The sequence below is a fragment of the Lycorma delicatula genome, chromosome 5, assembly GCF_047948215.1.
Source record: "Lycorma delicatula isolate Av1 chromosome 5, ASM4794821v1, whole genome shotgun sequence".
In the NCBI taxonomy this organism is placed as follows: Eukaryota; Metazoa; Arthropoda; class Insecta; order Hemiptera; family Fulgoridae; genus Lycorma; species Lycorma delicatula.
In genome coordinates this window covers 6417216-6444775 of record NC_134459.1, presented here as the reverse complement: position 1 = coordinate 6444775, position 27560 = coordinate 6417216, and the positions used below count along the sequence as shown (strand labels likewise).

The 27560-nt window shown below is 29.8% G+C and overlaps 1 protein-coding gene across 2 annotated transcripts; it reads left to right on the top strand.

Annotated features, from left to right (window-relative positions):
• Positions 1-2596: 2596 nt before the first annotated feature.
• Positions 2597-27294, top strand: LOC142324688 (uncharacterized). 2 transcript variants are annotated; one of them, XM_075365583.1, is made up of 7 exons: positions 2597-2688; positions 9419-9565; positions 15579-15707; positions 16661-16774; positions 20392-20520; positions 23733-23840; positions 25436-27294. In XM_075365583.1, exons 2-7 carry the CDS (start codon positions 9422-9424, stop codon positions 26678-26680), a joined length of 1869 nt encoding a protein of 622 aa, XP_075221698.1. In that variant the 5' UTR covers positions 2597-2688; positions 9419-9421; the 3' UTR covers positions 26681-27294. The 2 variants fall into 2 exon arrangements, with proteins under 2 accessions (XP_075221698.1, XP_075221699.1); XM_075365584.1 differs by lacking the exon at positions 20392-20520.
• Positions 27295-27560: the final 266 nt, after the last annotated feature.

Here is a 27560-nt window from a genome sequence, read left to right as displayed (position 1 = left end):
TGTCCATTTGTTATACTCGATGACATTCAGCTACCACAATCAAATTCTAGAAATACTTTGGTATTCACCTTGACAAAAGGCCCACATTTGGAAAAACGAGAATAACTGATTACTAAATTTTTTCAGTTGTACTGGATTCTAAATTGAAACTCAAAATTATCTCTGAACAAGTTAATTATTTACAAAGTCATATGGCAGCCGGTTACTGAGAATATTAACAGAATCTGATGCAATTATATTATTTTTTAATCCAAAGTTTATCACACCTCACAGATTTACATTTTTTTTTATAAATAATACTATAAATGACTCCATATACCTACAATTCCAGAAGAAATCTCACCTTATTAATCAAAACTCAACAATCATCCAAATGTTCTGATAATTAATCGTCAAACTGCATTTGACACTTATATCCTTTTTTAAAATTCAAGATTTTTAAGAAGTAAATCCTTCTAAGAGAAGTATGAAGGAATTATTTTTTTAACCTTTGCTGTTGAGCTTTTCTCCTTCAAGACATTTGCAAACATACATTCACCTCATCTATACATTGTCCCGAATGAACAAATTTTAGATACCTAGTTGCATTAAAAAATTTTATATCAGCTGATGTTTATTTCAACCACATTCTTAAGTAGGTTTAAACTGATTTAAAAAATAAACCATCCAATAATGTCATCTGACACCAGTGTGAAACAGCTGTGAGGTAGACTGTTTCCTTATTTGAATACTAGATCGTGGATACTGGTGTTCTTTGGTGGTTGGGTTTCAATTAACCACACATCTCAGGAATGGTCGAACTGATGATGTACAAGACTACACGCTTCATTTACACTCATACATTTCATCCTCTGAAGAATTATCTAAATGGTAGTTACCGGAGGCTAAACAGGAAAAAGAAGGACGGTTTCCTTAACCCATCAGGTTGGTCTAGTAGTGAACACATCTTCCCAAATCAGCTGATTTGGAAGTTGAGAGTTTCAGCATTCAAATCCTAGTAAAGTCAGTTATTTTTACACAGATTTGAATACTAGATCGTGGATACCGGTGTTCTTTGGTGGTTGGGTTTCAATTAATCACACATCTCAGGAATGGTTGAACTGAGACTCGACAAGACTATACTTCATTTACACTCGTACATATCATCCTCTGAAGTATTATCTGAATGGTAATTACCGGAGGCTAAACAGGAAAAAAGAAGACTATTTCCTTGCTCAATTCCTGTCGTGTCATGGCTGCTTCAGGCCATACCTGTAGCGCAGCGAGTATGATTTGTGGTTTTATTGTGGCACCTTCAATGGTGTTGAAAACGTGATCTTCGTGTACGTCACGTAGCCGAATCCAAGGGCAAGCTATGTGGCGGTAATGGACCCGCTAGACACGATCAACATAATTGAATGCGATTTTCAAGTTAGTGAGAAGCATCAGAGTGTGTAAGGTGGCTGAGGAATAGAATGGTGGCCAGCCTGCTGGAGTGGTGGGTCAGTTAAATTTTAAAGGCAGTTGCCTTTACTAGGAATTGAACCTTAGAACTCTCGACTTCAAAATCAGGTGCTGTGTTTAATCGGCCACTTTTTTACACGTCCATTTCAATTGAGGAAATGGAATTCTATTATTTGTTTTTCAAACTACAGATAAGTTTGTTATATTTTTAATAATTCAAAAATTTTTTTTAATGTTTCGTTCATTTTTTTACTCATTTTCAATTTTTTTTCATTCTTTTTTTTTTATTGTTTAAATCTGGTTATGGTTTTTTTTTATTACTTTTCATTTGCTGTATTAAACAAACAATAGAATTTTGTCCCAATTTTTATCCCTTAATATTAATATTATTTAATAATAAATCCGATTGCTTGATATGTTCATGCATCCTCGGGCGTTCAAATAACGCGCCAAGAGTAGTGTGTGGCGCGTGACTACAATCGGCCTGTTTCGTTGAAGTTAGGCATCCTCACTTGCCTGTCGCGAGACACAAGTTGCTGGGCCGGCTCCTTCAGCTGAGTCCGCCGGCCAGGGTGCTGCTCCGGCGGGGATGTTGGCATCCGCCGATATTAAATTAGGCATGTGGCAACAACACTAAAAAAAGACAGCTAATATCTTATAAAATATTTGAAGTATATTTTTATACAAAATTATATATAATTTTGCTTCGGTTTGTCGTTACAGAATTATGTATTTTTAAATTGATATCATCTCCGACCGTCATGGACAAAAATCTATACAGAAATTAAAAATAATTACTAGTTTAATTTATTAATGAAAATGATTTTTTGATGTTTAACTATTACGTTTTTGTGTTGCATTATTTTTATGTTTAACAAAAAGAACATTATTATTATTATTAAATGCTGACCTATTATTATTATTGTTTTTTTTATAAATGAATAAATCTCAATCGCTTCTAAGAATTTTCTGAAAATTTCAGTAAATTTTTACTTTTATTTTAAACTTGTTTAACTGTTACGTGAATGAAAAATTACTTATTAAGTCTGTTGTGCAAATCATATGTATTTATATATTTTTTCCAACATTATAACGAGATATCGTATGTATTGAAGTGTACAATTGCGTGTGTTGGCATTATTTATCAATAATTCTATGACCTGTTAGTGTGAGTGTTGTAAAGAAAAGATTTATATCCTAATTTCAGTATTACTTATTTATTGGTTTTCATTTTTGTTTATCTAAGTAAGTAATTTTATACCATTCTTATATAAATTAATAAAATTTAAGTTGAGTTTTTGTATTGATGGATTGGTGGTGTGGGCTTTTAACTTGTGATAAAAATTCATTTGAGTGCGTCGTAAAATGGTTTTTTTAAGCAAAAATTCATATATCGTGGGCATATTATCATTATTAGTTATTTTGGCATACGAAGTTTGTTCCACCCTAATGGTTTTTAACGTATACGCCATTACTGACATGGTGTAAATGAAGGTTAGCGAGCATATGTTAAGTTTCGTTAAATTATATTTATAAAATAAAAAATTGTTATATCAGGTGATTAGTTTTGATTATTTAAGTAGTAAATAATTGCAATAATTACCGAATTTACTACTTAAATACTCAAAATATTAACAGTAATGACTGAAACGTAAGGGGTGGAACAAACTGCACAAGTGCCGTAATTTTCTTTCTATTTATTGGAAATTATAATACTTACTTTCTTATCCGTTATTCCCCGATACTAATAAAAAAAAAAAAAAAAAACAGTTGATAGTTGACCAGTTTTGTAATAGACTGTTTAAGCTTTCCATTATATTACAATTAATGGAAAACAGATCTGTTTCATGATAACTCCTAGCAAACGTCAATGGTTTTAAGTATGTCAAGTAGAACTCGCTAAAATAAACTGAGGTAGGTTGCAAAGAACTATAGTGTCCCTGAACCAACCGTGAAAACCATATTCACAATTAATTACATACACCTGCATAATAATTTCGCAAAACTATCGATTCTATCAAAAAGTCTCAAAAATTAACATTTCACAAAAACAAAAATTATAAGTAATTTATGAAAAAAATAAAACACGATTATTGTACGAAAATATTAATGCTTCTTAACTTTAAGCTCTCAGAAATCGATAATTAACATTGAATTTTCATACGCATGACTGTTTTCATACCTTTAAGCAGATGAGTCCTTTCGTAAATATATCGGTTGCCTGTTTTTCAGATTGAATGCTTCCTTCTTTCTCCATCTTTCTCACATAATGGCATCTAGTTTTCTTTATTGTAGAACATCGCTTTATTTTTAAGTTTAATGGCAATCTGATTATCTATTAAGAGAGTTTGCTTTGGATTGACAGTAAGTGTAACAACTTTCTTTTAGATGTCAAGCCAAACCAACTATTTGGTTGCCTCTATTGTACAAATATATGCAGCTTTCGTAGAAGAGAATGATATAAATTTCTGCAATTTACTTTTCCACACAACTGATCTACCATTGGATTTAAGGAGAGTTTCGCCAGTCTTCCTTCAAATGACTGTCACCAACATAATTGGCATCACTGTACACCTCAATTTGCCCATTGGCTTTTTTTATTATATGTAATGCCATTTTCAGGAATAGATTAGAAATATCTGAAATTTCTTTTTACCAAATTAAAATGGGCCTTTATTGGTTGAATCTTTGCTCCAGTTGCAATATTCAAGGCAAAGCTTAAGTCTGTTGTTTTGCCTGATGCTAAATAATTTAAGCTTCCAACAATTTCCCTATCATGTTCACCGTTGGATATTAGAGGAGAGGTTCCAGGTTCCCAACCAAGTTCAGTTGGAAAGATTAAGATTTGCAGTCACTAAACCCATTTTTTTTGTATAATTATCTTTGCATGTACTGACTGGTCCATCTATAAATTTTTCAGTGCCTGCATTATGGCAACGTGAGAAATACAGTTAAATGCATTTCTCATGTCTAGGGTAATGAGAGCACAAATACCCCGCCGACTGCCTCTCATAATTCTCCTAGCCACCGCTAGCACAACAGTATTGAGAGCAGACGTTCCCCTGCAAAAGCCGTACTAGCTTGAAGAGAGCCCACTCCCTCCTATACTATTGTGGTGCTGGAGCATGTGCTCCAGTACACAACACAGCAGTGGCCATTCCGTGTATCATAACCAGTGGCCGGTAAGAGGAAGGAAGCGCGGGAATCACAAATGATTCTGTTTTCTCTTTCAGCTACTGCAGATTGTTGTGGCGTATAAGATACTGTCATAGAGTGTTAACACTTACATTATAATTTTTCCAAGCCTGATACAACTGTATCACAGTGCTATTAGATGGCCATTCACTTGATTTATGATCCTTTAACTTGCACTTACAACAGATAGGTCCCACTTAACAGTTTTTAGAGATTGCCTAATTTTCCACAAGAAAAACATTTCTTACCATTGTGATTAGCATTAGCATGACTTCCTTTGTAGAATTAGATCTAGAAGCACACTTCTTGGGTTGAGAATCGACCTTGAGTTAAAGATGTATCGTTCATTTTAACCTCAATTCATAGTTTAAAAGTCGTTCCTGCAATTTTAGACCATGTCTTTATGGCAAGTCATGCCATGTGATGTAAATGGGGAAAAATTCTTGAGGCTATATTTGTAAAAGCTCTGCACATGTCATTATGATGTATTGTTTTGCCTAAGAATGTCATTGCATTTGAAGTTCATTGTACTAGGCAAGAGGAATGTCAAAAATGTCAACCATATTTTGTGGGCAATGATGTAACTGTGCTAAAAAAATTTCTGTCTAGAGAAAGAATAATTTTTTCTTGGCCTCTTCATTTGTTATGTTCCATTCACCAGTTTTTTGATATCAGTAAATATTCCATAGATTGCCTCTTAGAAGTAGAGAAAAAACAAATATTGTTTCGCTTGATAACAGTGTACTCATATACACAATATAAAGGAAAAGTCCACATGTCTGTTTTCCATCTGAAAACAGACATTTCTGTTAATAATTGAAAATTGCCCGCTCGCCTACTATGTCTTGTAAAACTCTCTAAAGTAAACGGTCATCGGTTACAAAAAACTATTTGTTTTGACACGCAACAAAGGAACAAATAAACACAAAGACAGAATAAAAATGTCTTTATAGCTAACTAAATACGTATGTCTACTTAATATTGCAAACTATCAATTCTCTTAAAAAGTGTCTGTAATTAAATAGCATCAAATTAATACCCCTTTATAATTAGTTCTTCATGGTTATTAACTTTTAATATGTAACATAAAATTTGTTGTTAGAAATGAAGATGAATTGAATAAATATGTTATCACTAAAGTGAGTGCTACCATTTCCTGATGAATGCTAAGAGACTTAGGGTCACGTGGCCTTAATTAAAGTTTAATTATTTATTTATTAAATTAAACATTTTTATAAAATTATCTATACATGATTTAAAATGTATGACATGGTGGTAAGCAAGGTAATAATGTAAGGTAAGGTCATAATGTCGAACCAAGATATGAATAAACAAAGATGTACACACCAATATAATGAATCTGTTTCACAAACATGATAATAATATTGTAAATAAAGGTTCCATAAATATGTTTATTGATACTCATATCTAAACAACCTTGTGTTGTTCATTTTTTTGAATTCTGTTAAATCTGATTAATTATCATTTAGTATTTACCCCATTTTTGGTAAAAGATTTTGAACCTTTATTAGTGTGGACATGTTAAAAAATACATTTATGCTAAAATCACGCTCATTTTTTAACAAATTGTAAACGGTTGAAACTGACCTGTCTGCTAATATTTTATTGTATTCTGTTACAAGGTTTTTATCTTAATTTATATGATTAAATCGTTTATAAGATTAGTTATACCGCATCTAAGTTGCTTCCGCATAATTTTGCTGTTTTATTTTTAATTATTAAAATTCGATGTAACTTACATTGACGGCAGAAGTTATTAGTTGTGCTCTGTTAAGCATCGGGCATATGCATAAAACTGACATCAGGGGAATGAGACGTTATCTTTTTTCAAAAGTCATTTAAATGTAATATTTATTAAAAGTGTAATAGAGATGCACATTTATACTGGTTTGAGCCACATGCGGCTCACACATGCCTCCCAATGTTCTTCAGTTTGTGGCATGAGATCGGTGTAAGCCTTAGAGGGGCCACATGATTAATTTCAATATTATTTACAAAGTATTCTTGTATAAAAAAAAGTTATATTTATAACTCTTAAAGAGTTTCTTTAAGATATGTACCTATTTACATATCTTAACTGCTGTTATTACTTACATCATACTGTGTTATAAAAAACTATTTACAGAAAACACATTACATCATTTTAATTTAACATTGTCAATTCTGTTCATCATTCTGTTATTTCATTATCAATTTTGTTCTAATAATTAAATACAGAACATTTTTACTCAAAATCATGAACAACAAAGTTTCTATTGAAAGTTTTATAAGAAAACAAAATCAGTCAACAGCTGAAGCAATCGAGACAAAAGAAGGCATCACACACATAACTTTTTGTCGTTGCCCTTTTGGTAGTTTTTTCTGAGGTTCCTCTGTCTTCTGTCAGCTTCCTCATTTTGTAGCAACCACTGCACCTCTGTCTTGCTGTTGACTTCTTACCTTCAATGTTGATCAGTCTATGTACTGTTGTAGTCTCTTTTGTAAATTCATCTTGACTGACTTCAGTTTATGCATCATTGTCAAACATCTGTAAAAAAAAGGTAAAATCAATTCTTCCCTAAATATTAGGATTTTCATTGGAAGTTTTTGTTGTTTGATAACAAGGTTGTATGAAAACCATTGACAATTGAAGTTCCAAACAGTATTTCAAAAATGATTTTTTGATACCACTTTATTGAATGTAGATGGCTGGTGGAATATATGCTCATTTGGTCAGATAAATCAATAAATTCTTTTGCAGAGTTGTAGTCTGTTACCACCTTGGATTTCATGATGTCCTTCCCTCTCTTCTGTTTTGTTACCATTTCGTCTCTGTGTTTTGTTGAAATCATCAACACATTTCCGTTATTCTTCTATTTCAATATATATATATATATATATATATTTTTTTTTTACCTGAATATTGGGCTGTAACTACTTCACCTTTTTTCAGTTTGGTTTTTGTTAATTATGTTGCATTTCCTTTTTGATTAGCTATTAATGTACCAAAAAGATTTGTATAAAAATCATGTAACTGAGAAGCCAACAATACACTTGTATACCAATTTTCACAATAGTGTTCATCCAGCTTCAAGTAATGGTCCAGCAAGCTCCAACACATATTTTTCTGGAACCCCTTTGCCGGAAATTGGTTCTTTTCCAGCATATATCATGAGATTCCATGTGTAGCCACAGACAAGACATAATTTGAAGTTTCACCCCGTGCTGGTGTCTTTCTTTTGGGAGAGTATTGATGAAAGACAAGCTGTCCCCTGAAAAGAATTATTTTTCATCGATTCACATCTCTTCGTGGAGGATTGATTGCATTTTGAAACTTTGGGAGAAGCTAGTCGATGAGTTGTTGAACTTTGTACAGTTTCTTCATTGTATGGTGCATTTCCATTATTTGAAGCATGGAACATTCTCAGAAGAATCTCAAAAATGTTGGCTTAGAATCTCAGTAAGTTAGCTTACTAACCCGGTTAGAATACAACAGATTTACTATATACTCGGCATTTTACCAAGACCCCATCCACAAAATTTTCCACAAATCTTTCTGTTTCATTTATATCAGGTGTATTCCATTTTTTCAATCTAGAGCTTTATTATAATTATCGATTGCTCTTTTTCTCCTTCGAAATTCAATCTTTTGTTATGCATAATGATTTGTCTCATTACCTTAAGAAATTGAAAATGCATGATCGATGAAAAGTGCATAATACACTTCTTGGGGATTGCCATCTGTACCTTTGCTATTATTTTTCATCATTAACTAATAGTGCAAAGGCATTGGAATAAAATATCACGTATATCAAAGTTATTAGATTAAGTTAGATTAGATTCATTATCTCCTTCATTGTTATCACTGTATAATGCATTGTTGTAAACATTGGAGCATTGTAGGTTCAAACAGTGTACACTCTCAGTTTGATCTGGAATAAAAGAAATTCGAATATCGTTGCTGCTACTTACGCCAGCCGAATTACTGACAGAATCAGACATTCATAATTCTATCATAACTTTCCTCTGAATCGCTCTACAAACCTCTAATTTTTTGTCTTGTCATTTACAACTGGTTTGTCAAATTCTGATCTGTATTGAGAGTTTTCATGAGAATCTGTGCCAAAATCAGCAGTATTACTATAAATCATTTAAAAATAAATCAAAACACGAAAACGTTGTGCTGGAAAATACTAGAATTAGGTTAGGAATAAAATAACTTTTTTAGGCTTTGAATATAAATTTGTTAATTTACCAATAAACGATTACAACTTTCTAGTTTGTAGAGAATTTACTTCTGACGAAATGAATGTGAAATAACATTTATTAAAATTAAACAGAAATTTAGTTTAATAAAAAACAAAACACACAAACTGAATCTGGAGCTAAATGAAAACAAATAGAAAACTTAGCAGTGGCAGAAAATAATTGTTAAAAAATATATTTGAAGAATAAAAATCACATACATTACCACAAATCAAAGAATCAGTGAGCCAAGGGCCATTTCACATGGCCTCTTAGAGAGATTAATTTGAGCCATGTATATGGCATCATCTGTTAATATCATTGGTCTGTTCTTGTGCTCTTAAGTTTTTCATTGAGAAAGCTTGCATCAGCATCAAATATAACCTCACTTAAGCCACCATAAAACATAGACAAACAAAAATCATTAAGGAATTATAAGAGAGCTGTTTATGACAGGTGTAAAAGAGTCAAAGGTATTTTTATTAAGGTCTATTTTTATTATGGTTATTTATTTTAATTTTGTTTTTCTTTACAGATAATGAATGTGCCTGTAAATAATACTTTTACTAATGAAGCTGTGCTTCTTAATAAAAATATTAAATTAGTGACTGAACAGGATAATGCGGCACAAATGATATGGCTTCTGTTACCAGTGACTGAAACTAACACATCGCATGAGCATGTAAGCTCTTTTCTTTTTTTTTTATTTCTCTTCTGCATATCTTCTTTCCTGGTTTTCCAACAGTTCTTCATTCTTTTCTTTATTTTTCCCTTCTTTTTTCTAGCTTTCTGTGAAATCTTTACTGGTTTTCTGAACATTGTTCTGTATTGAAAAAATATTTTTATTTTCATTTACAACCACTGAACTGTGTTGATTTCCATTCTTTTTTTCGTTAAATGTGGTTGAAAATCTGTTTTGTGAGACTGAAAAAAGATTTGGCTCTCTTTTTTCTGATGAAATTGACCTTTTCTCGGTTTCATTGTATATGTAAATGTTTTTGTTACTTTGGTTCTAGAATCTTTCTCAAGTTTTTACTGTATTTTTCTATTTGATTTATTTTATCTGATTTCAAACTGAAGATGCGTCTGATGATGCAAACAGGTGCTCCGGTTTGATTAATGTATTTTAGTGTCTGATTTTGGCACCGAGATGTTCTTGTTGAAAATATCCTTTGTTGGTAGGCTAATTTTATTTTTCTCTTTCTTGTTTGATTGGCTTTTTTATCCAAATCAATAATTTGGATTATTTCTCCCATATATTTAAATTTGTTAACTTGATTGATTTTCCATATTTCGTTTTTAGGGACTCGGGAGAATCTTGGTTGGTCATGAATTCTGCATTTTTCAAAGAAATTTTTAACCTTATTTCCCTTGCAAATTATTTTAGTTGGTTTACTTGTTCTGCTGCCTTTTCAAGGTTCTGTAAGAAAATTGTAATATTTTCAGCAAAGGCTAAGCAGTTATTACAATTCCTTTCAGTTTCAGACTCAATTTTATTTAGTGGTGTGTTCCAACTTTTTTCATCTTATTTTCCCAATTTTAGTTCTAACTTTGTGATTGGAAGAGTCTGTTCAGTAATGTTAATTGCGTTGGGATCCACACCAAATTCTTCTAGGAACTTTGAATAAGGAAGTTCTGTAGATTGAGTTGTATACCTTTTTGAATCTACGAAGACAATTACTTAGTTTTATGGCTTGTAATTTTTCCCTTATTGTTTAAAGGTTCAAGATTTGCTCTACACATGATCTTACTTTTCTGAATCCTTCTTCATATTCTCCCAGTTGTTAAGTCTATATTAATTCAATTATATCTCGAAGTGCATTTCAAAGGATTTTATTTGTCACAGGTAAGAAGGAAATTCATTTGTTGTTGTTTACTTACGTTTCATCTTCTTATTTGTGTAGTTTATGTATTAATGCATTTTTCCAGTCTTGTGAGATTTTGTTCAGTTTTCTATATCTCTTCTAGCAAGTTCTTCAGTTTTCTCTTGTTTTTTTCATGATTCTTCCTGTAATTCTGCTGCAGTTAAGTTATCATCTGCTTCCTTATAATTTAATTTCTGGGTGATTTTGTCTATTTTCATTTAATTATGTATTTTGGGTTTTTCAGTTCATGTTGCTAGATTTTGGAATTGAAATATTACCTCAGGTTCTTGGTAGTTTAGTAATTTTTCAAAGTACTTGCTGGAAATTTGCAGTTGTCTTTGTTGTTATGGCCTAATTTTCTATTTTTACCCTAAAGCAAAGGCTGGGTGATTGATATTTGGTAAGTGTGGTAAATTTTAATGTACTTATTTATTTAATTGAAATAGACAGGCATGAAACCCATGAATACAATATCATATTAAAAAAAAAAAAACATAAGTACTTAACAAAATTATCATTCATAAGTTAGAATAGCTCTTGATAAGGTATTAACTGTACTGTAAGTGTACTTTACACAGTAAAGGTAGTCTAGTAATAGATGATATATGAGATTTGATTGAACCAAGAAAATATTGAAAATTATGCCTAAGCAGTCTAGTCATTATTATATGTAAGTCAAAACTGAAATAATTTAGGATAGTCAAAATAACTACTAAAAATTTTATTAGCAAATATTAATCTGTCCTTGTCATAGGTGATTCAATTCTTGGTATTTTTAACAAATTAAAAATATTAATAAAGTTAATGATCGGTAAAGTGCATAGAATCACAGATTTTATAGGCTGCATATCTAAGAAAAATTCTCTGTGGTATTTCTAGTAATTTTAATTGCAAGTCGGCAAAAGGTCACTAGACAACAGAGCCATAATTTAGTACTACAGTATATAAAATGCATAACCAAAAAAATTCTCCCGAGTTAATATTTCTAAAATTTGTAGAGAATCTCTTAATTAAATTTACAATTTTTAGTGTCTTACAGTATAATCTTCGTATTGACTGAAGGATAACTTGGTATCAAAACCTACACCTAAGTCTTTAATAGAAGATAGCTTTTGTATTATTCAGTTACACAGTTATATCAACATTTGCAAACCTTCTAAATTGAGTATGAAATCAATTTTTTTTAAGTTGGAAGAAATAATATATAAGTTAATTTTTATACAAAGTTCAAGTCAACGAAGTAATTGAATATCAGCTAGATTTATAATAATAGGCTTAAACAATTTCATATCTGCAAAAAATAAAAAAAAAAATATGAGTAGTGTGTAATGAAACTGATGTCATTTATAAATACTATGAAAATTGTAGAACCTAAATGTATGCCTTGTCTTAGGAAAAGAAGAGCATTTCAAGAATGATTGAAGAGCTTAGTTAAAAACTGTATAAAAAAGGCAGATCATTTCTTCATTAAAAGAGGATGAAAATATTCTGGGCCTGTCAAAGAATTATTAGATCAAATGGCCCCTTTCAACATCATTCTCAGTTAATGTTTAACTGCAGCAGTTAAATGTAATTTTAGTTGAGGAAAAATCATTGCTAGTATTCACTCCCAAATTTTTTTTAGCAAAAACGTACAATACCAGTGCCCTTATTAGCATACTCATTTCAAAAAGCATACAAGGTAGATAGATCTATTGTTGTCATTATTATTAGCAAATTTAAAAAATCTTTGGAATCATCAGATAAAGATTCCTAAACTTTAAAAATATAAATTTTCTATGTTTGAGAAAGTTTCTTAATAATTTTAATTAAGATTTAGCCCAAAACTAGTCTTATTTAAACATACAGTGTTTCTTACGAGACAACCTATCTTTAGTTTCAATGATTATTTTTTTGGGGGGAAAACACATCATTGTAATCATGGAAACAATTTGAATAAGTTGACGATATTTTGAAAATAAAGTATTTAATATTAAGCTTTTAATTGAGTTTGGAAAGATTTGAAAAGATCATTCAAAAAGTACAGTCGCAGCTAGTAGTTGAGCATGTATCCTGTTTGTTGCTATTATGACCAGCGACATGCAGGCATGGTTAATATTGTCTTTCACACAGTTTTATCAGATACTTTATACTTTATAAATATTATAAAGTATAATTTTTGCATTATTATTATACTGTTGGTGTTGTTATTTTCATTTATTTTTGCAACTGTTCGCAATATTTCTATCAAAGACTCATCTGTATAAAAAGAACAACAGATTACATAAAGGTATTAAAAAATCATATCAGTTAACATTATACATTTATTTTAACTATGAAACTTAAAAAGTGTAAAAGCAGTTGCAAGCAACCATTTTTTCTGGAAACCACTACTGGATTTCAGCTTTCCTCCAGTTGTTGGTAGTAACTTTATTTACCGCAAACGGGTGATAAGTTGCGTTTCCATTCTTATTACACTTCCTTCTTGTAAATAATTTAAAAATTCATTTGTAAACCAATTTTTAAAACTGTCCCTATTCATTTCTGAATGATAATCTGAAGAACAGGCTTTCAATTTACTGCTGTAAACCTTACGTTGTTTAAGAATCCTGTTTTAGCTGAACCTGCATGACATACTATTAGACTGCCTTTCTGATGAGCATTTTAGTTTTAATGTGTAATTTTCTTTGAATCTTTCCATATGCATTTATGAAAATGATTTTCATTAAGCCATGTCTTATCTATGTAAAATATATGATTATCAAATATATTTGATCATCACATGACACTTTTAATTTGTGAAATATATTTAAAATTCAATTCTTTTTAATGCAATATCTGGTTTTTCCATCAAGAAATGTTGACCATCTTCAGTTTTTTTTTTTAAATAACAAAAAACAATTTTTTTCACAATACGGCGAACGGTCGTAGACGATAGATTTACATCCAGTTTTCCCGTACTTCCTCTTTGTAGTTCTTAATGGTAGGGATTTCATTCTGAACGGTAGGGGTAGTACTGGTATAAGATTGTTGACAATGCATGACTGTTGAAATATTCCAGTAACAGATTTGCATTCCGTGTCCTACTTTCCTTGGCATTTCAAACTGAATGCAACTGTCATTACAATAGCACTCCTACATATCCTTTGTAGTGACCTTCATCTCTAATGTTCATGTTTCGGTGATGGGTTCATGAACTTTATCAAAGTAAATTGCACTACGGAATTCAAAGTCTTATAGCTTTTGAAAAAATGTTTATTTATTGCAGATTGCTTTTTTCAAACCACTCTTAATTGTACAGCCTTGTTGACCAGTAAACAAAGGTATCTCCATCTCATTCATATTACACTTAAGATAGTTATATTACACTTTAACTTATTACCCAATAAAAAAATGCTTAACTTACTATTCTAAACTGTCTTTGACATAGGGCGATACTGTTAAATAAACTTGCTAAGAAACCAGCACGAACTGAACATATCAAAATAAAATATTCGTATGATTTATTAGATATCATAGCTAAGGGCTTAATGAACCCATCAGACTGAAGACTGGCATTGCAATTGATTTTTACTAATATACAATGACATAATATTAATATACTGTAATCAATATTGAGACTGTACTGCCTACTGAGAATGCTTCTTCAGCCCTTCACATATTTCCAATTTCCACAATTTTAAATCTATTATTATGATCCTCACCATAAAACAGGAATGTTTATTAATCCAACTCAACAAATAAAAATTCTACAAAATTAATGCCTGATATTAATGGAAATTTATTTTTTTTACACCTAATGTTAACCGAAATGTGATGTTTTTACCTGAAAACAACCTGTATGCTTAAATAGTAGTAGTTTTGGGCTAAATCTTAATTACAATTATTGAGAAACAATTGTTTAATCTAATTTTAAAAATAGAAGCTTTTTATTATTGGTTTGGATTTTATAGCAATTTAAAGTAAATGTTTTCAAAAAAAACTGCAAGAAATTCACCTTTCACGCCCCTAATTTTCAAACGAATGACTAACTAAAATCGGCTGAATCCAGTTTAAAAAATAATTGGAGTTTCTGATACCTTCATTTTTATTGTGTGATTTTTTTTTTTTAAACTAAGATGCAATAGTTTAAACACAAGCGCCATCTTTCATAGTGACCACTGTAATACATAGCTGCAACTCTTCAGCAAAGATTTTTATATCATGATCAATATAAAATTCCGGTGAGGCACGACATGTTTCATAAGCTATAAAATTCCATTTCCATATTCAACACACAAGCTTTAAGCTTATGTGACAACAAAAAATAAATAGATATTTAGGGTCAAACTATCATTCATTAAATGTTGAATCTTACAGAATTTATATTTTTATAATCTGGTATGTATTCATTAGATATAAGATTAGAATTTAAAATCTTAGGTAACATTATCTTTAAAGGTAAATTATATTTGTCACAGAAATTTCACCATAAAAACAATATTAACACTAATGTTTGTAAGATTATAAAAACCGAGTCGGTAGAATTACTGCAACAGTTGAAAAAATTATTTGATTGTAAAAGATTACAATATGTAGAAAAAATCTGTAAGGTGAGTGCATTTTTAACGTTTGAATTTGGATGATTAAATTTGGCCTAACAAACATTTTCTAGGTTTTCTCATACAAAGCCTGGGCCATTAAAGTCACCAAATAATAATAATAATAATTTGACTGTGGCTACATAGTTAATGTGCATGTGTGTGTGGAGGGGGGAGTGAATTAGAGGTATAGTTTATTTTTATTTTATGAATTGTACAAAAAATCATAAACATTTACTTTGTAGCATTCATTTTTTGTTCTGTGTTGCAGCAAGTAGATTTAGTACAACTGAAACAGGAACCGGTTGATACGATTAATGGTGATATTCCAAAAGATCCTTTAGCAATTGAAGAGACAAACTCAGTTAAATCAAAAACTGTAAAAGTTGAAAATGAAGTGGTAAGGGTGTTAGATTTTGCATACATTGGAACACCAATTATCTAGATGAACCTTTGCAAGGCCAGATCTGGATAACTGGAAAAGATAATTTAAAAAATTTAATATATATATATATATATATATAGTAAAATTAAAAATAAATTTTTAACATATGTACAATGTAAGAAAAAATTAATATGGTACAGTAATGTGGTGCAAAAAATGCAATGTGTAGAAATTTGCTTTTGTAATTACTTAAGGAAAGTCCTATATATATATATATATATATATATATATATAGTATACTATAGCATATATAGTTTATCTATATATAGTTTTTTCTATATGAATTGCCAAAAAGGCAGTAAAAAAACCCCCATAAAATAAAGATAGAAAAAAGAATTCTTGTTGAAACAAAGATTTGAGTGTACAAGACTACACATTTTTTTACATGTCATACATATCCTCATGTCATTGAGCCATGGTGGGGTAGCTTTATTGTTCACACTAGTTGAACAAATTGCAGTTATTTAAGAGACTAATATATATATAATGACCTATATATATATATACAGGTCATAATCTTCATAATATAATAACCTTTGATAACATCTGGATCCATTGCCTTCTTTCTTTCCATACTACTTCTACACAATCCAATTTGTGTTTAGTTGTCAAACCTAAAACATCTCGTTTATCTTGCCGCTTCAACAACATTTTTTCCACCTTATCACACTCTGCATGAATTTCATTGTTGTTTAATTTCTTTTGCAATTTATGTTTTGGAATACTATGCCTGTATTTTCTTACATTACCCGTAAGTCCGTATTTCATTCGCTCAAAGCCAAAGCAAGTTCAGAGGCAATAATAATTATCAGAATAAAAACAGTAACCTTTCTCTGACAGGTTATATTTATTAAATATTAGTTTGTTTTCACAGTTTATAAGGGTTTTTCTTTATCTTATTTTTAAAGGAATCTGAGAAAGTTTTACCGCAGCTTAATCTTAACATGAAAACCGATGAACTTGAAATAAATTATTTACACACTGTGAAGACAGAAGAAGAGGTAGAATTTTATCCAGATCATGTAAGTATTTATTATTATTGGATATTGTAACAAATATGATTGATTTGTCTCCTGTTAATTTTATTACTGTATTTCCTTGTTAATTAATGTATTTTTTTCATTTCTGTGAGTTCTGTTTTAAAAAGATTGTTTTTAATTTTATTTATTTCTATTTAATTAATACGGACGTATTAAGTTGTGTGTAAATGATAAATTGTTAATGCGTGAGGGCAAAAGTGTTGTTTTTAAACTTCAGTGATGTCTAAAATGTGTGTATTTTAACTTGTTGATAGAGTTCTCATTTTAATAAGCTCTGGGTAATCGGTTGTTAATTGAAATCATTTGTCATATTTGAATATTTATTAGGTTAGTAATTAAACCTTACCCGATACAGATTAAACAGTCATGACATATAATTTTATTAATGAAATAAAAATAAAATAAAATTTAATTCTGTATTTACATTAGGAAAATTAACACATTTTCATATTATTACAAAAGATATTTGAAGTTATTACCCTGCAGACATGTTGCAGAAATGCTAAAGTAATCATACTGACAGTCATCTGATGCAAAATGTTATCAATGACTTCACTTTTTTTGTGAACGTTCACCTTCAGTTATTGTTAGTGCAATTTTAAAAATACGGTAGTGTAGAGGGTTTTATATTTGTACAGCATTATAACGTTATAAAAAATGTATGTTCAAAAATGTTCATTTAAAGGTTTTTTAATTTCTGTATAAAAAACCCATGATCCTCTCTAACTTTGTTGCCTAAATAGGGATTAAGCACATGTTAGGTCTCGTATAAAATACCAAGCTGTCTAACCAGAATCTAGACCCTTCAGGGCTCAGATAAACCCAGGTGAATCTTAGCCTACCCCATGGCTGCAGATGTCGCTTCGCTAGCCATTCCCAATTTACCTGGACTGGCACCCTGGACACCGCAAAGTTTGCTTAGGTTGCCATCCACTCAGAGGGCTCCACCTTCTAGTCCTTCGCATTGTATGTTATCCTCATGGTTGTGAGAATAATACTGATAAATAATAATTATATTATTCTGTCTTTACAGAAACCTGAAAAAGAAACTAAATTACAAAATAAAGAATAATAAAAACTGTGGTAACTAAAGTACTCATACCTTTGATGACAAAAAATTCATAACATTTCTTTGCAATGGTAGCAGAAATATAGTAATGAAGTAAAAGGATTAATCTATATTTTCCTTAATGAATATCTTTAATCCACAACTTCACCCACCCTGGGAGCTACGGACTCGGTTGAAGGATTAAAACCTTCTCTGGGATAACACGAGTTTATCCTGCAAATTCGAAAATAATTGGTCATTTGGTTCTTGCATGATGCGTTTACAAACAAACAGACTATATATATATATATACATTTCCAAATAATTATGATCTGGAGAGTGTACCTGATTCATGCAAAAGTTAGCTTTTAACCTACTAAAAAATACCCTGTTCGAATTTTGAAAATTTGACAATTGTTTGCAGAGATGTTACAAGAGCACCATTTGCACCTCCCAAAACAACGCCCTAGGGGCATCCCGATTGTTACCTGTTGATGTTAATGATTGGTCTAGTTTCCCATGAGGTGTATGTATATCTCACCACTCTAGCCTCATACGCAGTCTCCACAGGAAGCCTTATGTTAAACAGAAATCTTTTAAATTATTTAATATTACTTGTACTTGTAATATTATTCAATTGACTGATACGCATCATCAGCTCAAACAGTGATACAGACTCACAGTTCATTTATTCAATTCATTAAAGTTTATGCTTCAACTGGCAAATCTCCACTACTACATACATATATTTTTTTCTACATCAGAAAGATATCAAAAAACCTCAATATGCTGAGAAACACTGGTAAAAATATGGTTGCGATTGATAGAGTAGTTTTTCTGTTTATCCCTAACAAACAAAAGTGCTCTTCCTCTTTGTATAACAGTATTGATATAGAAAGGAAGTGTTATCAAGTACTGCTTTGTTGAGGTGAATTAATTTGAAGTTCTTCCAAAAATCTTTTAATTTGAAAGTTGTTTAAAAAAAAATTACAGATTGCTTGCATGATTATATAAATGTAAATGTAAATATATAAATAAAAAATATGAGTGGAAATCTCATACACAACCCAACAGCTGTTTTTAATGTGAATTGATTTTTTTAACAACTTTATGTTTTCATGCAGAACAAACATATTTTGCTGCTTTTGTAAAATTAGATGCTAATATTTTTATAATTAAACTATTAAAATCCCCCAATATCTTCATCGTTCGCATACCATCTAATTCATAAACTATATACAATGGTGACTTCACTTGTCATAAAGTACTTGTGTAGCTATTTATAATTATTATTGCTTTACATCTATTCTCAAACTTGAATATTTTCTGGATCTATGGAAAATAGCTGAAACCAACAGAACTAGGTAAATCACCTAATATAACATCATATCGGCCAATTAGCATGCGAGTTGTGTGGTGGTAACAGGCCCACTAGACACAAACAACATAGTGCTTGCTAGAGTAGTGAAGTAGACTATCATCGTGAAGGCGATCATCTGTCCAGCTGGGTGGTTGTTTTTTTTTTTCATGTTGCTGGATTTTGGAATCGAAATCTTTCCTCGAGTTCAAGGTAGTTTAATAATCTTTTGAAGTACTTCTATAATTTTTCAATTTTCTTTGGCGTTAAGGCCTAATTTTTTTCATTTTTATCCTCAAGCAAAGGGGTGGGTAATTTGTATTTTGAATCGTTGGGTAAAGATTTCTCAACGAAACAGTATAATTAAAAAATAAATCTTTGTGACTAACAATATTACATATACTTTGTTCTTAAATAATTCTTAATTATAAGTAGATCTATATTGTTTTTGAATCTTTGGAAGTTTTTATTATTAATAATTGTGATAATAAGTTATCAGCTGTGATAACCACTTTGAAAATTAAGTTTTTTTATAAATATTTTTGGTACATGATAATCAACAATATTGTTAATACATAACTGCAATTCCTTAAAAAAATTTGTTTATCTGTGGTTAATATCTAATCCCTTTCAGGCATGGCATTTCTTTTATGCTATAAAATTCAGTTTCCATGTTCCATGTACAAACTTCAAGGTTACTAATATAAAAGAATAAATATTATTTACAATCAAACTCTCATTTAGTGAATGTTACAAAATTAATATTTTTATTTCTGGTAAGATTTTATGAGGTATAAAATTAGAATTCAAAATCTTAGATAACGTTATCTCTAAGGTAAATGATATTTATCCTGATAAAAAAATTTCAGCATAAGCAATATTAACATTAATGCGAGTAAGATTAGAAAAAACAAAATCATGAGAATTTACCTCAAGAGTTTTAACAATTATTTGATTGTAAAAGATTACAATTTTTAAAGAATATGTAAGGTGAGTAGCAGTATTTTTTGATAACACGTAGCAAAACCCGGCATCTTAAAGTCACCTAATAATAATAATAATAATGTAACTGTGGCTGCACTATTTATGTAAGTGTTAAGCGATTTAAAGATGCGATTTATTTTTATTTCATAAATTATACAAAGTCATAAACATATTTACTTTTAAGCATTCATATTTTGCTTTTTGTTACAGCAAGTAAATTTACTGCAGCTGGAAGAGGAACTGCTTGATGTTAGTAACGGTGATATTGACAAAGATCCTTTAGCAATTGAAGAGACTGACTTAGTTAAATCAGAAAATTTAAAAGTTGAAAATAAAGCGGTAAGAGTGTGAGATTTTGCGTACAGTGGAACACCAATTATCCAGATAGACCTGGCAAAGCCAAATGTGGATAATTGAAAAGAATAATTTTAAAAAGTTTTATCTTATAAACTGCACTTATAATTTTATATTTAATGGGTAAGACATAAGCAAAAAAAAATTAAATGGAAAAAGTAAACATATTTAAGAAGAAATTTGAAAATGAAAATACAATGTTCAACGTAAGAAAAAAGATATATAGTAATATGATACAAAAAATAGTATAAAAATTTACTTTTATAATTAGTTCTACAAAGGCCAGTTATATATTTTTGCTAAAAAAGTATATATAAGTATATAATTGCAAAAAAGGCAGTTAAAAAATCCAGTATAAAAAATATTGATAAAAATAAGTGGTATTGAAGCAAGGATTTGTTTGAATAATAATTAAATTTTTTAAATAATGTACTAGTTTTTTTTTTAAGTTCTTTGTCTGGATTTTAAGCAGTCCAGTTATCATCTGGAAAATTGGTGTCCCAGTGTATTATCTTTTCATTACTATTATTATTATCTAGTTTGTAAATTTTGGATTACATCCGATCCATTTCTAAACTCATATGTAGTATTATTTCTGATTATTACCTTTTAGGAGAGCATGTGAACTTAACCATCATGGCTCTACTTCCTTCTCTTTTTAAAACCTCTTCATCTGTTCACTATATGTTTCTTCTTCCTCTCCTCAGTTCATCTTCTTTCTATTGTTTGTCGTTTTTGCTCTTGTTCAATTTTCCTATTTCTAATTTCATCCATAAATTTTCTTCTGTGCTTGATTTCTTCTTCTGAGATTTGCAGTCGTTCCAGGTTGCCTTGTGTTTCTTTCATCCAAATGGACTTTAATTTACTTGGCTTGATGATGTTGAAAATTTTCTTAGTGAGTTTATCATATTCAGTCATCCTGCTTAAGTGTCATATGTGTTTTTGTTAAATGAATTGCAGAAAAGTCAGTTGAAAAACCCAGTAAAATAAAGATCAATAAAAAATTTCTTATTGAACCAAAGATTTATTTCAATAGTGTTTAAATTTTTCAAATAATGTATTGCTTTTTTTTTAAGTTGCCTAGTCTGGATTCAATTAATCACCAACATACTTACCACTGTGCCAAATAACCTCAAATAACAAAAAAATAATCACCAAACATAATAACAGAACCCTAAAAACCTAATATGAAAATTTGACTTTCATGGGATGCTGCATTGTCAGTCTGTACAAAATCCTGTAACAGAGCTAATCAAAACTAAGGAAGGCAAACTTAAGGGTAAATTTATGATTATAGTCATAACATTAATACTAAGATTATTTAACATGTTTTTGTATTATTTAAGTTGTTACAAAATAGTGTTAACAACATAACAGATATAACAGTATTTTTTTACTCCAATTTATACCATATTGTAACAAGACCGGTATAGTGAGCCTGAGTAAGGGATTCCTACCGATTATAAAAGTAATGTTAAGTACAATTGCAGGAATCCAGAAAGGGACAAAAAAGGAGAAACTTTTTGTAAAGTATGGTCGTTTAACAATTATTCTTTGTTATACTGCCTGTTAACATGCAGTGAACACCTGTTTTATGGTGAGAAGAGGCCAGGTTTGGAATTCATGGGAACAAAAGCCTTGAACAACTGTTTTCACACTATGAGTTGGGTCCAGTCTGGTAGGTAAAGAGGCTAGAAGTATAAATAGCTCAGTAAAACCGGCTAAAAGAGTTCTATTAGAATCAGTCTGCAAGGTGTTACGACGTCAGTCCCACAAGGGCAGTTCAGCAAGGAGAGGCTGCGAGTTGTGTGAGTTCGGTGGAGTTTTGCAAACCAGTCCAGCGAATGAGAGTCACAGGTGTGTCTGCGAGATGGGAGTGCAAGACGTCAGTCCAGCAAGGAGAGTCTTGAATCCAGTTCGATAAGACTAAGATGATGCCACGAGTAATTCCAGTAAACAAGAAATACTATCGGTGAGTTATAGTAAAACTATAAGTGTATAAGTGGAAGAAATAATGCGATAAACTTTAGGTAGATAGCAAGGGTATTTGCAAGTGAAATTTATAAGATCGTTTGTTAATATAAGACAAAGTGTTTAAAAAGGGTTAAAACTAGCAGTTTCTTTTGTTAATGAGTTGATTCTAGTTTTGTTTTTTCTACCTGGAATAAATTCTGAATGATTTTTTGAAATCTGTCCTATGTATATAATCTGTATTTACTATTGACACTTATGACTATTTGATGTGTAATATTTTGATTGTTATTCTTTGTTGATTACATTATTTATTTGGATTTGTTATTGACACGTACTATTATCATTTACTACTATTATCCTGATTATTATTGTGGTTGTAATTACTATATTAATAATTGTGTTCACTATTTGTTTTATTATTGTCACTTATTATTATTAATTTGTCTGGTTATAATTATGACATTTTAAACCAGTAAGTTGTAATTATATAAACATTCTAAATTGTCCACCTCTCAATATTCTGATCGAGCCACGAAACATGCGACAATATACTAAGCATAAAGGTGTACAACAATATAAATATTATTTATTTACATCATCTTCATATTCTTGTATCTTCTTCACATTACTAAATCTAGAATGTTGAATCTTAATGATGAGTATGGGCAGTCATTTGTTATGGTATTATTATGTTTAATTATTTTTATTCTTTTTCTAAGATAATAAATTTAAATTTTAATTCATCTCAGTCTTTAACAATATTTTTTTTGTTTATAAGAATTGATGAATTTTAGTAATTTGCTGTCTGAATTGAAGAGAATTGTACTTGCCACCGCTTTTCTTTTGTAAAACAGAGCATTGAACATAGTGATATTTAAAAGTTGGCAGAACTGCTTTTATATCAACCATTATTGTCTTTTCTTTCGAGTGGGAGTGCGCTCAGCATTTGATCCATCCTATCAACTCTGTCCATAAATATATAATCATTGACAACGTTTGGAAGCATTACCTTCTTTCCTTTCCTTACTACTTCTATGCATTCTAATTTGTGTTTAGTTGTCTAACACAAGACATCTCATTTATCTTGCCGCTTCACCGACATCATTTATGACACACTGATTTCAATTTCATTATTTAATTTTAAAGTAGATTTATGTTGTTTTTGAAGCTTATGGAACTTTGTAATTGTGATAAAAGCATTTATGTTTTGCTTTTTGTTACAGCAAGAAGATTTACTACAACTGGAAGAGGAACTGCTTGATATTACTAATGGTGACATCGAAAAAGATATTTTAGCAATTGAAGAGACCAATTTAGTTGATAATGAAGTGGTAAGGGTATATTAGATTTTTCATACAGTGAAACACCAATTATCCAGATGAATCTTTGCTAGGCCAAATCTGGATGATTGAAAAGGATAATTTAAAAAAGGTTTATCATATATACTGTACATATCATTCTAATGTTAAATGGGTAAGACACTAAGTAAAAAAATTAAAGATAAAAAGTAAATGTATTTTAGTAAAATTAAGAAGAAATTTGGAACGTATGTACAATAAAAGAAAAAGAGATATAGTAATATGGTACAAAAAGTACATTATGTAGAAATTTGCTTGTATAATTAGTTTTACAGAAGTCTGTGTAAAAAGCTACCACATTTATTATTCAATAGCTATCAGTTCCATCATATTTCTGTTTGCCATTCTCGGAGGGAACCTTTTTAAAATTATTTTCAAAGGGGTGGAACTCGCCCTCTCCACTATACCTATTTCAATTCAAAAATCTTAAATGGCAATAGTAACATTTAATTACATTAATCGACAAACCGAAAAAAATAATTAATTTTGGTGAAAAGAAAATTAAAATCCACCCTCCCATTCGCTCAGTAGGTGTGAAAACCATTTAGGTTGTACTTTATTAAAATCCAGTCCAACAAACTAACTATAAAGTTATTGATATTACTTCTTAAACCATTTGAAATAATCATAATCTGTAGATTAAAACTATTTTTCAAATTACCAACACAAAATTTTGCTCTTAAGTATTCTCAAAAGTTTTAGGAGTTGAAAACTTATTTTTTTTAAATGAGACAATGTAGGTTGTGATACCTCATTGGAAGCCCCTTTGCATGACAAGTAATTTTGTACAAATAAAATAAAAATTGGTTCACTGGTATTTATATTATGATTAAAAATGTGGTTTTTTTAATGTTATGTTGAGATACAGTGTTACTGACCCAAAGCATTAGGTCTGAAGTCATCCATTCTTGTTAAAAATATGGGTTTTAGGTTTCTCCATTATTGATAAAACGTACCAGTAATCACAGCATTAAAACAAAAGTTAAACATAAAAAAACCAATAATAAGGTACCTTATCTTTGCTAGTAACATGCTAAACAATCTATTACCAGATAAACTTAATAAATAATTAAAAACTAATTCATAAATGAATAATAGTTAATCAAAAAATAATGTTTTAATTATTCTTTACTTAATTATATATATATATATATATTGCCTACAGCAATTTTTTGTTTTAAATTGTACAAATCTCAAACTTTTCTTTGTTACAACTTGTAATAAAATCCCAAACAAAAAAGTCCAAAAGACTGATGATATGTGGGAGATCTAGTTGGCTATGCAGTTGGACCTCTCATCTGATCCAACATCCAGGGAAGCCTTGTTCAAAAACATGGTAACATCTCAATAAAAATGTGTGAAGCACTATCTTGTTGGAAACTGTATCCTGCAGGAATCTGAGGAACAACAAAGTTTTCAAGCAGTTGAGGTACGTTTGCCTTCAAACAGTGGGCTCCATGAAAAAACAGACTGATGGTGCCATTTTTATTCCGTCATAATCGGACATTGATTTTTGATTTGTCTCTTTCATTTGCGATTGTAATTATTAGTTATTTTTAATTTTACAGGTTACTATCGATAAAGGAAACATCAAGGGAAGTACCAACATATCCAATGAATGTAAGTGTGCATATGGTGATGTAACGACAGAAGAAAATTTAGTGCAGAATTTAAGTAGTGAAAACATGTTATTTTTCCAGAAGGGAAAGAATTTGGTTTGTGAATATTGCGATGAAGGATTCCGATGTAAATGTTATTTAAAGAGACACATTAACTTTCATTGTAAAAACAAAAAAAATAATAGTAATTTTTGTGAAAAGTCTCTTATTCATGATAACGATTCAAAAACCCACCTTATGCATAATGAAGAGAAAAATTATATTTGTAACTTTTGTCAGAAATCTTTTAATCGGAGTTCTGCTTTAAAATTGCATTTAAATGTTCATACCAAGGAAAAAAATTATATTTGTAATTTTTGTCAAAAGTCATTTAATCATAAAAACAGTTTAAGGACACATATTAGTAGAACTCATGCAAAAGAGAATTATGTTTGTACTTTTTGCCAGAAAACCTTTTATCGGAGATCTACTTTAAGATCACATTTAAATACTCATACCAAGGAAAAAAATTATATTTGTAACTTTTGTCAAAAGTCATTTAATCGTAAAGACACTTTAGACGCGCATATTAATATTCATACAAAAGAGAAAAATTATGTTTGTACCTTTTGTCAGAAGATTTTTAATCAAAGTTCTGCTTTAAAATTACATTTAAATATTCATACCAAGGAAAAAAATTATATTTGTAACTTTTGTCAAAAATCATTTCATAATAAAAACAGATACAAGGTTCATATTAATACTCATACAAGAGAGAAAAATTATGTTTGTACCTTTTGTCAGAAGACTTTTAATGAAAGTTATACTTTAAAATTACATTTAAATATTCATACCAAGGAAAAAAATTATATTTGTAACTTTTGTCAAAAGTCATTTAATCATAAAAACAGTTTTCGGACACATATGGATACTCATGATAAAGAAAAAAATTATGTTTGTACTGTTTGTCAGAAGACTTTTAATCGAAGATCTGCTTTAAAATTACATTTAAATATTCATACCAAGGAAAACAATTATATTTGTCATGTTTGTCAGAAGACTTATAGTCAAAGATATTCTTTAAAAGTACATTTAAATACTCATACTAAGGAAGAAAGTTTTATTTGTAACTTTTGTCAAAAGTCATTTAATCGTAAAAACAGTTTAAGGACACATATTAGTAGATCTCATGCAAAAGAGAAAAATTGTTTGTAACTTCTTCCAAAAAGTTTTTAATCATCTTTCTAATTTAAAGGTATATTAATTTGCAATCAAAGAGAAAAATTGTTTGTAATGTTTGTCAAACATCTTTAATGAGAGTTGTACTTTAAAATCAAATCTCAATAATATGAACCATTATGACCATTAAAAATCTTATGTTAAGAAATTTGATTAAGGAGAAAAAATGAAAAGCATTCTTTCAAGAGTACATAATTTATAAAACAAGTACAACAAAATTTATTTAATCTTTATAATTTAACATTATATTTTTCTTATTTTTTACCACCCAGGACATCCTGATTAAAACCCTAGACACTAGAACTCTCACCACAGAGGCCAGCCTTTGCTATAAACTACTTACAGAGAAAAAAAAAGTAGATTTATATATTACTCTAGTTTATATGCAGATGATGTTATGCAAATTGTTCAGCTCAGAACCATGCCAATCAGATAATTTGTGGTACTGACAAATTCATAAAGGTGGTCTAGACCACTTTTATGAATTTTTTAGTATTAAAAACAATACTAAAATTACGTTTTAAATATGTTATTAATGTTGACCTTAAAATCTTTATTAGTTTTTAATCTTTTACCAATATATATATATATATATATATATATATATATATATATGTAAAAAATGACTGCTTCTTTTGTATATCAACTTTAAAAATTGATTTTATTGTTATATCCCGGTTGTGAATAATTTTCCTTTTTTCTTTCACATTAACAAACATGATTCAAAATGTTTGATAACCTTGAAAATAAACAAAAATAATATTTTAAAATAAACGTCTCAAATCACAATAGTTCTTATTACATTCTCAAACATATTCTGTTTACAGTAGAAAAAAATTTTAGAACGGATAGGAGC